This window comes from Mus musculus, chromosome 6 (assembly GCF_000001635.26).
Source record: "Mus musculus strain C57BL/6J chromosome 6, GRCm38.p6 C57BL/6J".
Lineage (NCBI taxonomy): Eukaryota > Metazoa > Chordata > Mammalia > Rodentia > Muridae > Mus > Mus musculus.
In genome coordinates this window covers 144142586-144156527 of record NC_000072.6, presented here as the reverse complement: position 1 = coordinate 144156527, position 13942 = coordinate 144142586, and the positions used below count along the sequence as shown (strand labels likewise).

The 13942-nt window shown below is 43.8% G+C and overlaps 1 protein-coding gene across 25 annotated transcripts in view; it reads left to right on the top strand.

Moving 5' to 3' along the window:
* Positions 1 to 13942, top strand: part of Sox5 (SRY (sex determining region Y)-box 5) — a 953863-nt gene that overhangs the window by 625760 nt on the left and 314161 nt on the right. For 14 of the 25 annotated variants that reach the window (XM_006506931.4, NM_011444.3, NM_001113559.2 and 11 more), the window contains one exon: positions 1305 to 1536. In XM_006506931.4, the coding sequence (XP_006506994.1) occupies positions 1305 to 1536 (232 nt within the window). The remainder of the gene's footprint in view (positions 1 to 1304; positions 1537 to 13942) is intronic. The other 11 variants (NM_001243163.1, XM_011241581.2, XM_006506942.4 and 8 more) reach the window with 1 other exon arrangement.

Here is a 13942-nt window from a genome sequence, read left to right as displayed (position 1 = left end):
TTCTTGTTCCAAAAGCCGTAAGAGGCAGATGTCTCTCGGTTTAAAGATGAGTAAACTGAGCGCGAGAGAGTCTAACGCTAATGGCAGAATCACTCTTCAGGGATGAGAGACAGATTGTTTGGAGATGTAAAAGTCTGTGCTGTGTGCAGCAGTAGTGAAGGCCTTCATCAGTGCATAGGATTTCCGGTTCCTTTCCCACTGGTCCAGAATGAACAAGGATGGTTCTGCAAACACCCTTTGTATGCTGAAGAGCAACAACAAATGGTTCCTTCCTTTGAGCTCAGGTCAAACTGTACAGACCACAAGACAGCTGATTGTTTGTACATCAGACATTTTAACTCAGTTCCACTTCTGCGTAAAACTTTTTCATGTTAGGAGAAAGATCTGCCCCCTCTCTGAAACAGTTTGTTGTATATTTTAAGCTCCGATGATAATCTGAATTCTACTGAACCACAGATAATGCTCAGTTCTCGTCCCTTTATCTAAGCCCGGTTTCATTTGGCCTTTCTTACCAAATCAAAGCACAGGGTTTTCTTTCTGTCTTTACGAATGCTAAGGAGCAAATAACTGTGAGCTCACATCCATATGATATGTAGACTAGCACAGCTAGAATTTAAACTTTTAAAAATATCCCCGTGTGATTTGCTACCTCATTGTGTCAGTGTTGGAACCAAATGCCAGAATGGGTTAAATGTTTCCCGAGTCACCAATGATGAAATGTTTGTAGTCCTTAACTTTTGAACAAATATTCAACTTTCTGTGCGTTTCTCTGCGGAGTGCTTTTAAACATATTTCTAGGTCTCAGGGTAATCTTACTGTTAATGCAGCTCAAACTTGTTAGAGTGGAGAGCGGGTATTTATTTTATTATATATTTTTTTCCCCATGGAGGAAATTTTAGTGCTTTTCTTTCTTTTAAACTGCCCACAGTATTTGCTATTCACAGATGCTCTGTTTTGAATAAGGTCTATCAAAGTGTGAAGCTAGATGGATACTTTTCTTCCTTTTAAAATGGAATGGACTTGCATTATGCAGTGTTCTTAGGTGAATTTTCTTGTTTAAGAAGCCAGAATACAAGAGAGTGCTATATTAGTGTATTATTCTCACAGCAAACAAGCCCTGTTCTGTCGCTACCTGCTTGGCCATTGTTTCTGATTGTGTGCGCTGTGCAGTGGTGTTTGGATGGCTTCCTGCTCTCCGCCAGCACAAAAAGGCATTTCTGTTACAATGGCCCCTAACCACACAATGACGGCATTAAGGATTTATGTGGAGGTTTCATTATTTTCTCCTCTTTTGTTCCTTCCAGGATGTCTTCCAAGCGACCAGCCTCTCCGTATGGGGAGACAGATGGAGAGGTAGCCATGGTGACAAGCAGACAGAAAGTGGAAGAGGAGGAGAGTGAGAGGCTCCCAGCCTTTCACCTTCCCTTACATGTGAGTTTTCCCAACAAGCCTCACTCTGAGGAATTTCAGCCAGTTTCTCTGCTGACGCAAGAGACTTGTGGTCCTAGGACCCCCACTGTGCAGCACAACACAATGGTAGGTTTCTCATGGTCTCCCTGTCCGCCAGGCTATTCCTCTAATAGCTTGGCTTCAGTCTTTTGCTCGAAGTGAACATGTTTCTAAGAACCACACAGACGATTCACAGCAGGCCTCATAGGGTTGCTTCCAGTGAGTCGATTCTGCAAGGGAACAAACATAAGAAATAATGTCTAGCTCTTAGTGTGCTTTTTGAGGGACCAGCTTCTGACACATAATTAGGGGGGAAGCCATAAAAAGGGTGAAGATTGTGTTCAGGTGGCGTGGCTAAAGTTAACCAGAATCAAAGTTGGCTTCTTATTCTTCCTGATGAAGAGATATTAGATATAGTTGCTTACATTCTTCATTGTTAGGCCTCATGGGTCAAACAGTCTTCAATTATTTGATCCTGTGACCTTTTTTTCCATCCAAGAATTTTAGATAATGCAATACACCCATACACACCTATGAGTGTGAGCATATGTGTATGTGTGTGTGTGGAGAGAGGTACTAAGCCCTCCTTGGGATTACAAGAATTCACAACCTTCACAATAATCTAGTGAGGCAGTATTAATAATTCTCTTTTATATTTGAGGAAACTGAGACAAGGTGAAATTATAAGGTGTTCTAGGTCACAGGACCAGGATTTACCCAGACAGACAGACTTCAGGGCCTATGGTCCCGACCTTTCTTAGCATGAGCTCAGGCATAGTTTATATGTTCTTGTCTGTCACTTGGCAAGCTTACTCATATTCTCATGGTTTCTCTCTCTTCGAGACTTACCATTCTGTTCAAGGCTGTGGCTCTGTATCTTCTTGTCAAATAGGAGAAGGGGACAGGTGGGTAGGAAGCATTAGGTCGGGTGGGGAGAAGTCAGCTTTCCCATCTGCTATTGTGTCTCTCGGATGTGCTATCGGTTTAATATTTTGACCACTGCCTGCTCTCCGGCAGTTCCAAACTAAGTGTGTTTCTTGGATGGATTTTCCCTGTGACAGTGACATACATACAAAAGTCTGAGGGGCTGAATATAAATAGTGGTGGCTCAAAGAGTGGCCAAGATAACGATAAGATAATTTTAAGCACACTCAAAGATGAATAAGCCCGAGAGAGGCAGAAAGTGGTGACATTGGGGGATGGCGTGAAGTTCTGATCTGTGATTTGTGGCTCGCCTGGAAATGGACAGGGAATTCTGTTTATGAGAGTGCAGCACAGGCTACTGAGATGGCTCAGCATGGAAGAAAGCCAGATAAACAAGCTTGACAAAGGTAGCTCCGTCCACAGAACTCATTCTGGAAGGAAAAAACCAGCTCTCGAAAGTTGTCTTCTGACTCCCAGATGCGCCCATGTTTACACACACACACACACACACACACACACACACACACACACACACACACACACTAAAAAATTTAAAAACTTAAAACAGTAGATCTGAGTAGTGCTATGATTTCCAGTGAATTCCTCAGTACATCTGTGACCCAAAGTGCTGGAGACCGCACTGTGGAATAAGTTACTGGGATATAAGCAAATGACCCATTCCACATTAATGAGGTCAACATTTGGACTTTCTTGTACCACTTGAGTGTTTTCTGAGTTTGTTTCTACCTCAGAGGTGCCCTGCTTCACCGGCCTTTCTCCTCTCGAGTGGACACTTGAATGTGTCATGGCCCTAATTTCTAAGCCCTGTGCTACATCATCCCCAGACTTCCATAGGACTTGTTTATGTGAGAAAGGACTAGATTGTCTCCCTCACGGTTGAGTGTGCATGCCACGCTGCTTCTAGGGTTTAGCGCAGAGTCCTCACCTGCTCAGCAGGTCCTCTCCAAAACATCACACACAGTTATGAACACAGCTGAGCAGTCTACATCTCCTCCGTGGTCTATTTTTCTGATTCTTAAATTTCATGTTTATGGAAAAATGTGCTTTTCCCATTGGAGTAGGTAAAAGATCACCGCAGTTTAGATGGGTCCACTTAAATCTTGGACTGTGGAGAGCACATTGTCCCTTCACCTGTGCCACCAACTTTTCTCAGGCTCCCCATTGTGACCTGTGTATTTGGATGTTTGTCTTTACAAAGTGTATGATATTTCTTGTACACACACACACACACACATACACACACACAATTTTTGAACTAGAGCATTCCATGATATTCAGTTTCTGATGACTTGATAAACATGTGGCTTGATATGGCTCAGTAAATACTAAGTATTTGGAGGTAAAGTTGCCAAACCTGTCAATTCCTGGTGACTATCTTCTAGAAATCTCAGAGCTCTAGGGATGCCTACTAGTGTACAGTCTGGAAGAGTCGGGATGTAGTAAGTTCTTACAATAAGACCTATTATAAACACGTATCAAAGTGGCTGAATGTATTTATGGTATTATTACTCAACATGAATAATTTCTTTTTTATAGTAGACTATTGTCCTACTCACACAATAGAGTCTTATGTTTCATAAGGAAATATATTCTCTCCATTTTTACTCAGTATCATTGAAAATGGAGAATGCTGCATAGTCTTTGTATTGTAGAGTGGTTTCTGAAAGGCTGCCCGGTGGAATCAGGGAGAGACTTTCCATGTAAAACTTCAGTCCAAAGACGTTTCCCAAGATGAAAACTTTGTACACTCTGTGGTCAATAAAGATGAGAAATTCCGGGTCCTGTTTGGATCCAGTTATGAAACTGTTAAGTCCTAAGTCAGAGCCAGATAAGGATGTAAACCTGCCTTTCTGAACTCCTGCTTATTTTCTTAGTATTTGGAGAAATAAACTAGGTGTCTAATTAAGAGAGACTCTAGGGTAGGGTAGCTGTAACCAGCACAGATAAAATTCTCTGTGGGCTTCTGACTTGCTGATAAGAATGCAGCCACAAGCTTGTGATATACACGTGGCAGTAGACTGTCATATATCTAATCCTTGTGGGTCTAGGCTTGTGTGGGTAAAGTAATGACAAAGGGACTTGCTCCTCTTTTATTCAAAGAAGCCCTCATAACTTTGCCAGACCCCGGCTCCCTGATCATTACCAACAAGCTGTGTAAACGAATGGTTCCTCTGTGAATGGACAGGCCATCCTGACCTTTAACCTATGGATAATAAACGTCCTTCTTTGTCTCTTGTTATTTTTTCTTGCTTATTTGCTTGTTTTTCTGTTTGTTTGTTTTTTAACTTTTTTTTACATATGTGTGTTCTGTGTGTAGGGATTATTAAATGTCTCTGTGTGGGTACATCTGTGTTCTGATATACATAAATATGTGTACTTACATACTTAGAGGCCAAAGTTGGACATTGGTGTTGCTTGGACATTTTCTGCCTTACTTTTGAGACAGGGTCTCCAAAAGTGTGTTACACTCACTGGTCTTGGTTGGCTTGGCTGGACATTGATCCCTGAGGTGCTCAGATTCCAAGGCCACACTGCTACACATGATTCCGACATGTGTGCTTGGCTCCAAGCCTCTGTCCGTGCAGCAAGCACTCTACCACCCCAGTCGTTTTCCCAACTCCCGGGTTTTCCTTTTGTTTTGCCTGTCTCTTTAAAGTGGCCTTGGCTGTTGCCTCAGAGTTTCGGAGACAAATGGGTGGCTCTGTGACTCAGGCGAACCTTAAGAACAGTTCTGATATGGGCAGGGCGAACGAAGGATGCAGACAACCTCCAGCAGGCGTTCTCATACAAGTCAGTGCAGGGGGTGTGGATATCAGTGGGATGGGAGCAGCTCTGAAGAGACAAGGGACCTCACTGTGGGGCAGCCTCTGGCGCTCGTTTTCTGTCTGGTTGCCTGCCGCATCTGTTGGTGAGCTCTCAGCTCCAGTGCAAATGTGATGTGAAATGAGACCACCACCCCCCGTGGTTCCAGAATAATCTGTTGTCTATGTTTTTTTTAAAGCCTGTTCTGCTCTTTCAAGCTTTCTTTTGATTCTTTAAACCGCTCTTGTTTTGAAGGAACAATATGTTATTTTCAATATAAAAATCATTGGAGTGGCTTGCTCTAGATATAACTGAATTTTATTTATTTATTTTTAAAAATATAAGTGCATGGATTCTTCTTGTGTTGCATTGTTTCAGGTCCGGCCCACAGTCTTGTACATTTGAAATAAGAGCCATATCTGTGAGCGGCACCCTAGACCTCTTTTAACAATACAAAGTTATTGTTAACTTATTGATTCTGATTCTGGCTCAAGCAATTCTGAAGCTGTGAGTTTCCTGAGTCACTGGACCTGAAGTTGGACCCCACTATGCTAGGCTATGTGTGTAGCATGTGTGTGTGTACATATGTAATATATTATATATGGGATATATTTTGATATCTCACTTATAGTTGATATTTATCATATTCTCCTGGACCTATTCAGAATTCTGGGTCTCCATGGCCACCTTGTACTCCTATGGTGTGTGTGTGTGTGTGTGTGTGTGTGTGTGTGTGTTGGAATCAGTGTGCATCTACACTGTATAACAAGAGTACACATGAAACAATTAGTCTGAGTCTGCTCCTGCCTCATATCCATCAACAAAATAAAATGAGATATAATTTCAAGTTAACTTTGCATTAAAGACACAATGTTGGTCTTTTGAGTATAACATAGCAAGGCTCCAATATAGGAAAGCCAGCCATAATCATTGAAATAAACACTCATCTGATGTACTGAGAAGGGAGGAAGGAAGCGCTCAGATGTATCCAGGCCCATGGTCTGCACTTAGATTTCTTTTAAACACAAGACAATCTTTATCTGTTACATTGCTGCTGTGACTTTCAGTGCATGTTATATGAATTTTGCTTATAATAGAAGAATCAATTATGCATTTTTGATAAGTAGGACAGTGCTACCTATGGTAAGTTATTCAAGAAATTTAAAGAAAAGAGAAAAATGTGTCATTCAAAAATAAAAACTTAATTGTGGGGTGGTAAAGATTACTATTCTTATCTGATACTTTCTATAAGCTTTTCAATATCTGGTGCTTTTGTACATAAAGCTATTGCGCTATTGTGGCTTGCTAAGCCCTGCCATTGTTAAGCCAGGGTGGTCCTTGTGCTAGTTGTAATAAGGAGAATTTCATTGTTTAGGGAGAGCCCTATCCCATGCTCTAGACAAAAGTGTAATTACGTTTGAATGACGTGGACATGGGACACACTCTTGTTTAATAGCATAGAGAACAGATTTAGCAAGATTCAGATAAAGTGAGTTCGCAGGCTGTTATGTGCTGGGTGGTAGTGTAAAATTATGAGCGCAGTCGGTATCATTCCACATGGAGAGCGATTTCACGGGGTTTATCTCTAACCTGTTGTAGCTGGAAGAGATAGGCTTCTTATCTGAACAAGGCCAATTCAATTGCAACAAGGTAAGATGCTGACAAGTCTGCATATGTTTTTTTTTTTAAATGGTAAATTGATGTTTATCATACAATGAAATTACACCGTTACAAACATCACCCTGTATACATTGTCACAAAATACCCCCTGATGCTATTTATCTGGACACAATTCCAAACTCCTGTTTGAATAGAAGTTCAATTTTTCTATGTGTACTGTGCTGGGAAATTACCCTCAGGGCTATCAGGGATAGAGACAGTGAAACAGTCAGCAAGGACCACAGAAACTGCTGAAGAAATTGGGCAGTCGATCATTCTGTCCTGCGTTCATGCCCTTTGGATCAGCCCCTTGGTAGGAGGGGTTGGCTCCTATTAAGTCATAGAAATCTTGATTCAGGCTGGGATATGACTCTGTCACTAGAGTACCTTCCTTGCAAGCATAAGGAAAGCCCTTCAGATCCAGGACACAAGTGCTGGGCACAGTGCTGTGTGCTAGGAATCCCAGTGCCAGGGAGCCAAAGACAGGAAGATACCAGGGCCTGCTGGTCAGACTGTCCATCTAGACGTGCAAGCTCCTGCTAACTGAGTGACTGTCCGAACGTAAAACAGAAATGAGTAAGATACTTTGTCTTTCTGCAAGAGGCTTTATGTTTGGAATTGAGCTAGGATGCTCACCACACTATAATAAATTGAATCAACGTGAAATGTTGAAATTCTTGTAGAGATGAGTTTTTCTGTTGAAAGGTGAGTGAGATTTGGGGTGCATTAAAGTGGTTCAATCGGAGATGGTCTCCACTTGAAAAACTATACTAGTCACCCAGAAGATTGAAAATACAGATACATGCACACGTTTTTAAATTTCCATTGTTGCTAGCTCCTTGCACCGGCATTTGACTTTGAAGTTACTTTAAATACTTAGCTGGACAGAGATGGCTCAGAGGAGAACAAGTCCCCCCTACCCCCCCCCCCAAAAAAGTGCTATCAAGTTTTGAACCTAAACGTGGGAAAGTTGCTGAAAGAGGTGATCAAGCATGATAAATTCATCTCTGATCTGTTGGGGTTTGGTAGGTTTGCTTGGTTTATGGGGTGACCATCTTTGCTGCGTGGGCCGAGTGGGGGTGGGGTGATGGCATCTGTGGCTGAGATGTCGATGCAGCAATGACTAGAAGGAACAAGACTGGTACCCTGCTGGGTGTAGGTGTGCCATTTCTTAGTCATCGACTAACTTCCACAAAGAAAGGAGGGAATCCTTCAGACCCGGAACTAACGAGTAACGACAGGTTTGGGTGCGAGCTAGTCTACAGTCCAGGGTTAAGTTTGTGTTCTTCATTTCTTCCTTGCTCTCTGTTTTTCTACCCCTCCTCTTCCCTTTGGAATGTACTAACAGCCCAAATCAGCCACAAGCTGCTGGCAGTCCCCCTGCTTCAGCTGCTCAAGTACTGGGATTGCAGGTGCAAGCTACCATGTCTAGCCAGAGAAGCCTTCCTAATGAACCCTGTGGTGGGACTCAATAGTTCCATGATCAGAAAATACAGTCAGGAGGATCCACCAGCAGACAGTGCAGTGGTTAGCTTCCTCCTTCTTTATAGAGCTGGCTTTTGGAGAACTGCCAGTCCCCACTATGGCCAGCTTTAGTTTCTCTTACTGTATGCGATTGCTAAAGGTCTGGCTGCTAAAGCAGTCAGCTGCCTTCCTATAACACAGGCATGCACTGAGCTCTCCACATATCAATACAGGGCATTCGTTCACGTGTGTCTGAGTCTGTATACCTCACTCGCCTGGTCCACTGCTGGTAATAAATGGCAATTTTTCTTTAATATCTTCATTTGGCGAGCAAGATCCAGACACCTTTGTTGGTCCCAAAATTCCCTTTGCCGCTTGTTCTTGATGACTGCATGTCTGGGAACTCTGCTTCGGGCGACAGGGTGCTGCACTTCCTGTAGTACTCCAGCTTCCGTTTCACTTTAAGCACATTTTTAGTCTTTTTGACCATTTTTCAGTTTTCTCACTTGGCTGCTCCGTTTTCGAATTGTTAAACTATGAGAATTCATAGGGATGGCTGAAAGTAAAAGCGAAGAGTAGAAGGTGAGAACTGGGAAGCGGGTCACTTCTGCAGCGTGAGGGTAGTTTGATTTGGGACTGTGGGCACGGTACTGCACAGTCCTCATTTCTCATTTCACCTCTGTGAAACGCAGCCACCTGCAAGGGTCAGGGAGTCCCAGGGCCTTCCCAGTTAGGATGCTTATTTCCAGAGGCAGGGAGGAATCTCTAAGACCTTAATAATTCGCTTGTCCACCCGAACTCAAACTTCAAGAGCCCGTCAGTCGGAAATGGGGACTGTGTGTCTGAAACTGTGTTGCCATTAGAACCTTTAGCCTAAAGAAGTAGTGTCAGAAGAATGATGTTCAAAGCGGGGATTTCTAGGGTGACTTACGGAAGTGGGGGTGTTCGGTGTGATTTAGGGTTTTCTCGTCTTGTTAACATGGCTTTCGATTTCCATTTCATGGGTATATAAAGAAACAAACAGCCAGATCAGGAGACCACGGGCTCAGAAATAGAACATTTTTCTACAGGGTAAAAAAACTTAAGGGAACCAGGAAGTGTGGCCATATTTGGGAGGCTGAGGCAAGAGGATTGCTGTGAGCTAAAGGCCAACCTGCGTTACCTAGTGAGCACCAAAACTGTGTTGGAGGAAAACAAAACAGAAGACAAAATGGAGAGCGGTCCAGGAAAAACGATTTCTTCAGTAACCGCGACAACATGAATCCAAAGAGACAGTGTCCTGCCAGGGGAATGTTAAAGCAGTGTGCATTGCCCACCATTTGGACCCCCCTCTTCAGAATGTTACTCACCATTTAATCCGCCTCAGCTACAATGTTAAAACACTGCACATAGTTTAGATTCCCTCTACCACTTCCAAGATGCTCAGAGCTGAGCTGGAACAAAGCTGAACTCATTTAGATTTGATCATCTCCTGAAGCCCTCCCCCCTCCCCCACCTCATCGCTTGCCTTGTGTTATTTTTTAAATATTTATTTTTGTTATACTTTCATTATTTGTGTGTGTGTGCTGCCTGTGTGTGGCACTGTGCTTGTGAGTACAGTGCCCACGAAGGCCAGAAGAGGGCATTGAACTCACTGCAGCTGAAGGTCCAGGTGGTTGTGAGCTATCTGATGTGGGTATTGACAACCAGGCTCAGGTCCTTTGCAGGACTTCACGGATGAACTCTGGCCCTTTTAAAGAGTAAAATCTGGTTTTTGTGTTCGTTTGTTTGTTTGTTTTCTTTTCTCTTCTGTTCTCCATTCCTTTATGTCAGAGAAGTTGTATGGTCCTTGAAATCAGACAAAGCCCTGAGACTAATTGAGCTGACAGTCGTAATTGGACTTCTGGGCACACATTCTTTCTATGTGAAGGCAAGAAGCTTCGAGGTTTCCCATAGTCCATATTTAAGCATGAACCACGTGACCAGAGGACATTCGACTATAAGGAGGTGAGCCTTGACCAGCTGGGACCTTGGCATCACAAGATCACGTCAGTGAACAAAGTCAGCGGTCTGTGCTTGTCGTTTAGTCAAGGCTGCCTCCGTGGCAGGAGGGGAGACACTATAATCATTACGCACTGGAAATGTGTCCATTCACCCTCTCTTCCTAGCCCTTAAGCTTCAAGCCCGTCTTGAGATAAAACAGTAAATTGTATTTGTTGATAACCCTAAACTAGAAAACAATCTTCTAGGGGTTAATAAGAAATTTATAAGAAGAGGTGAAAGGTATGAAAGACAGGTCCTCTCATACATTCCAGAAATGACCTGAAGTGGCACTGATTTGTGTGTGAATATAAATATGTACTGTATAAGCATCAATACCTGATATCAACACCTGACAGAAAGATAAGTTCAATACTTTGTGAGCATAGACTTCAAAGTGTAGTGAGCTTGGTAACTCTCCAGCCCCGTGAAGCCCCGTGAAGCCCCGTCTGTGTGTATAAACACAGAGTTTGGAAGAGAAGGTCTGTGTGTATAAACACAGGGTTTGGAAGAGAAGGTGCGCTAACTGCACAGATAAAGCTTCAGGAGAGTGCTCCCCAGGCTTCAAGAAGCAACTCTGAACAGCTCTTGGGAGTGCCTCATAAGCTTCAGCCCGAAGAAGACACTCAGACCTCTCAAAGTCAAAGCTGCTGACAGGGCAACTGGTAACAGGCATCAGCAGCGAGGTGAACTAGCTCCGTTTGCGGCGATGCACACCGTATCACTGCACCCACTGGTGTGCCTGCCCTGGAAGATCACACACTGTCGTATCCCCGAGCTTATCGTAGCAAAGCGGGCCTGTTACTGAAAAGACTTATCTCATGAGGAAGAGTTAGAATTTGAGTCTGGGACTTCAGAGTCTAGATCCTCAAGAGCTGCGTCAACTGGTTGCTCAAACCCTTTTTATAAGAACAAACCATTCAAGGCCTTTAGGTGCTCCCTGTAGTCCACGGGTGGAACAGTCTTCGTTTATCTATCCAGACTCAGAGGTTACCTGAACCTTTGCATGTGTGTTGGAGGTCTGTGTGTTCACATGCTTAGGGAGGACAGAGAAGAAGACCTGCCGTGGTCCTCAGGAGCTGTACATGTCTTTTGTTCCTTCGGATGGGGGTGTAACCTGGAGCTCACCGAGTAGTCCAGACTGGATGGCCAGAAAGCTGGAGGAATACAGCTACAGAGGCATCAATACCTGATATCAACAAGTGACAGAAAGATCCGTTCAGTCTCGCCAGCCCTGAGACTACACACACAGACCATCCTGCTCACTCATTAACATGTGTGCCTGGCGCCCAGCTAAGGCTCTTGTGCTTGTATGAAAGTCAATTGATCTCACTAGTTCAGAGTGTTCAGAGAGCTTCTTTAGGCTCTAGTGTAATGTGTAATTACACAAGAGAGCTGGCCAGTCTTTGGCCTAACATATCAGTATCACTCCATGTAAGTCTAGTAAGGAAGTGGCTGAGGGGCTAAGAGCGTGTGCTGTCTCTTCTACAATAGACACTGGATTCCAGAACCCATGATAAGTGGACCATAGCTACCTGTAACTCTGGCTCCAGGGAAAGGGCAACCAACACTGGTAAGGCCAGCATCCCACTCCACGGTGAACCAAGTACTGAGGAGTAAGAGTCATGCCTCAGTGGAAGTGCCCCGAGGGCAGCCATAGAGTGGAAGCTTAGAGCCATTCACCCATTAGACAAGAGTCTTGTGCCAACAGTGGGAACACACCATGAGAAACAGTCAAAAGGCTTCATCACTGGTGGGCAATACCAAACGTGCTTGCAAATCTCTCCCGACCCTGGCTGTGCTGTATTCATAGGAGACCTCTGGGGATCACTGTGTGGAAACATATAATTCATAGTCCCTGGCGTGCTGCATCATGGACCTTGTGTCAGCCGTTGTGTCAGACTCTAGGGCAATGGTGTGGAACCTTCTCCTTTAAATGTGTTCACATCTCAGGTCCGAGATGGAGAACCTCTGAAGACATTTTCAGGACCTACAGGTCAGTTTCCTGAACCACTAAAGACCACAGCCAACAATTTTAGGGCTCCTGCTGCAATGAGAGAGGAAACATGATACAAATCAGTAAAGGCTGATGGCATCCACTGAGCACGCGCCGGGTTCCAGGCATGTATGGGAAGTCAACTTTCCAATGTAGCAACCAAAGGCAAAGAAAGCCACAGAATGCAGACCTAAGCATACACACACACACACACACACACACACACGTTTGTGTGTGTGTGTGCATGTGAATTATAACTGAACCCTAGGCGATAGATTACATTCCCCGCGCCAACATGACAGCTCCCAGTTGTCACTAGCTCCTGTTCCAGAGGACTTGGACATCCTCTTCTCCTCTAGCCTTTGCGGGCATTGTGTGCACACAGTACACACACATATGTGCAGGTAAAACACCCATGCACATAAATTAATTAATTAATTTTAAAATTTGGGTGTATGTATGTTGACATGCATGTGTACATATGTGTACGTGCGTGTACATATGTGTACGTGTGTGTACGTGTGTGTGTGTGTGTGTGTTGGAAAATGCTAACCCTTCCCCTGTATTGACTGTAGCTTCTCCAAACAGCTTATAATGAGAATAGCACAAGCCAGGCATGGAGGCATTCCATGGTTATACACTTAAGTGATTTTTGTTTTTTTTTCTGAAATGTCTCTGTAATGTCTATAAACTCATTTTCTCTTAACACATGACAGGGATTTTGATGCTCTTTAAACAAGATTTAAGTAATTACTGTGTGTTCCCCCGCCCTACTGCCGGGCAATCTAGAACATCGGCAAGTTCTCGATCGGTGCGGACGGAGCTCAATCCTTTGTTTATGACCATTGTGTTTACTGCTCTTGGTCCTTTGATCTCTGTGCTCTGATTTACCGACAGGAGCAGCTTGAGAGGATGTGAGGAGGATATGATCTGAGGCTCTGTGTAATATCACAGCTCGCCTGTCAGAAATCTGACATACTGCAACTAAAACTGACATCCCCAACCAAAATATCCATGTCTGTGATGCTAGACCCCAAGATGGGATGTGGAGCCGTCGATCTGCCTTTGTTTGACAGGACCCAACTTGGACTTCTCACTTACCTCACTAGTGGGCTCCCCTGGCCCCTTCTTATGTCCCCTGACTTTCATGTCAGCCTATATCCTCTTTGGCGATTCTGTAATTATTTTTGTTTTACATAGAGGGAAACATGCTCCCCTTTACATATGGTGTTTTTGCTTCCCACAGACAGAACTAGACAGACGCCATCCTTTAAAATTCCAAATTTTGTTCAGCTTTACCCTCTCATGCTTATAACCCCAAGTCTCTCTAAAATGTCCTTACCTAAAACACTTCATTATTTGGTCACCAGATTTATGCCAGCAGCTTTCCTAGGGATGATTTGTAAGTGGAACTTAGGAAGGCGAGCTTTGCTAACTGAACCTAGGAAAGTAAAGCTGCAATCCTGAAACATCGGTTTAACTGCTGTTCTTGACAACTTAACATGACAGACTGAAATATAAACGCCGATACAAGTGGGATCAATGGATTATCTAGGTCTCAGGATGCCTTCCTGTAAATTAGGAGCCCTGACAGGCTGGCTGTGGCAC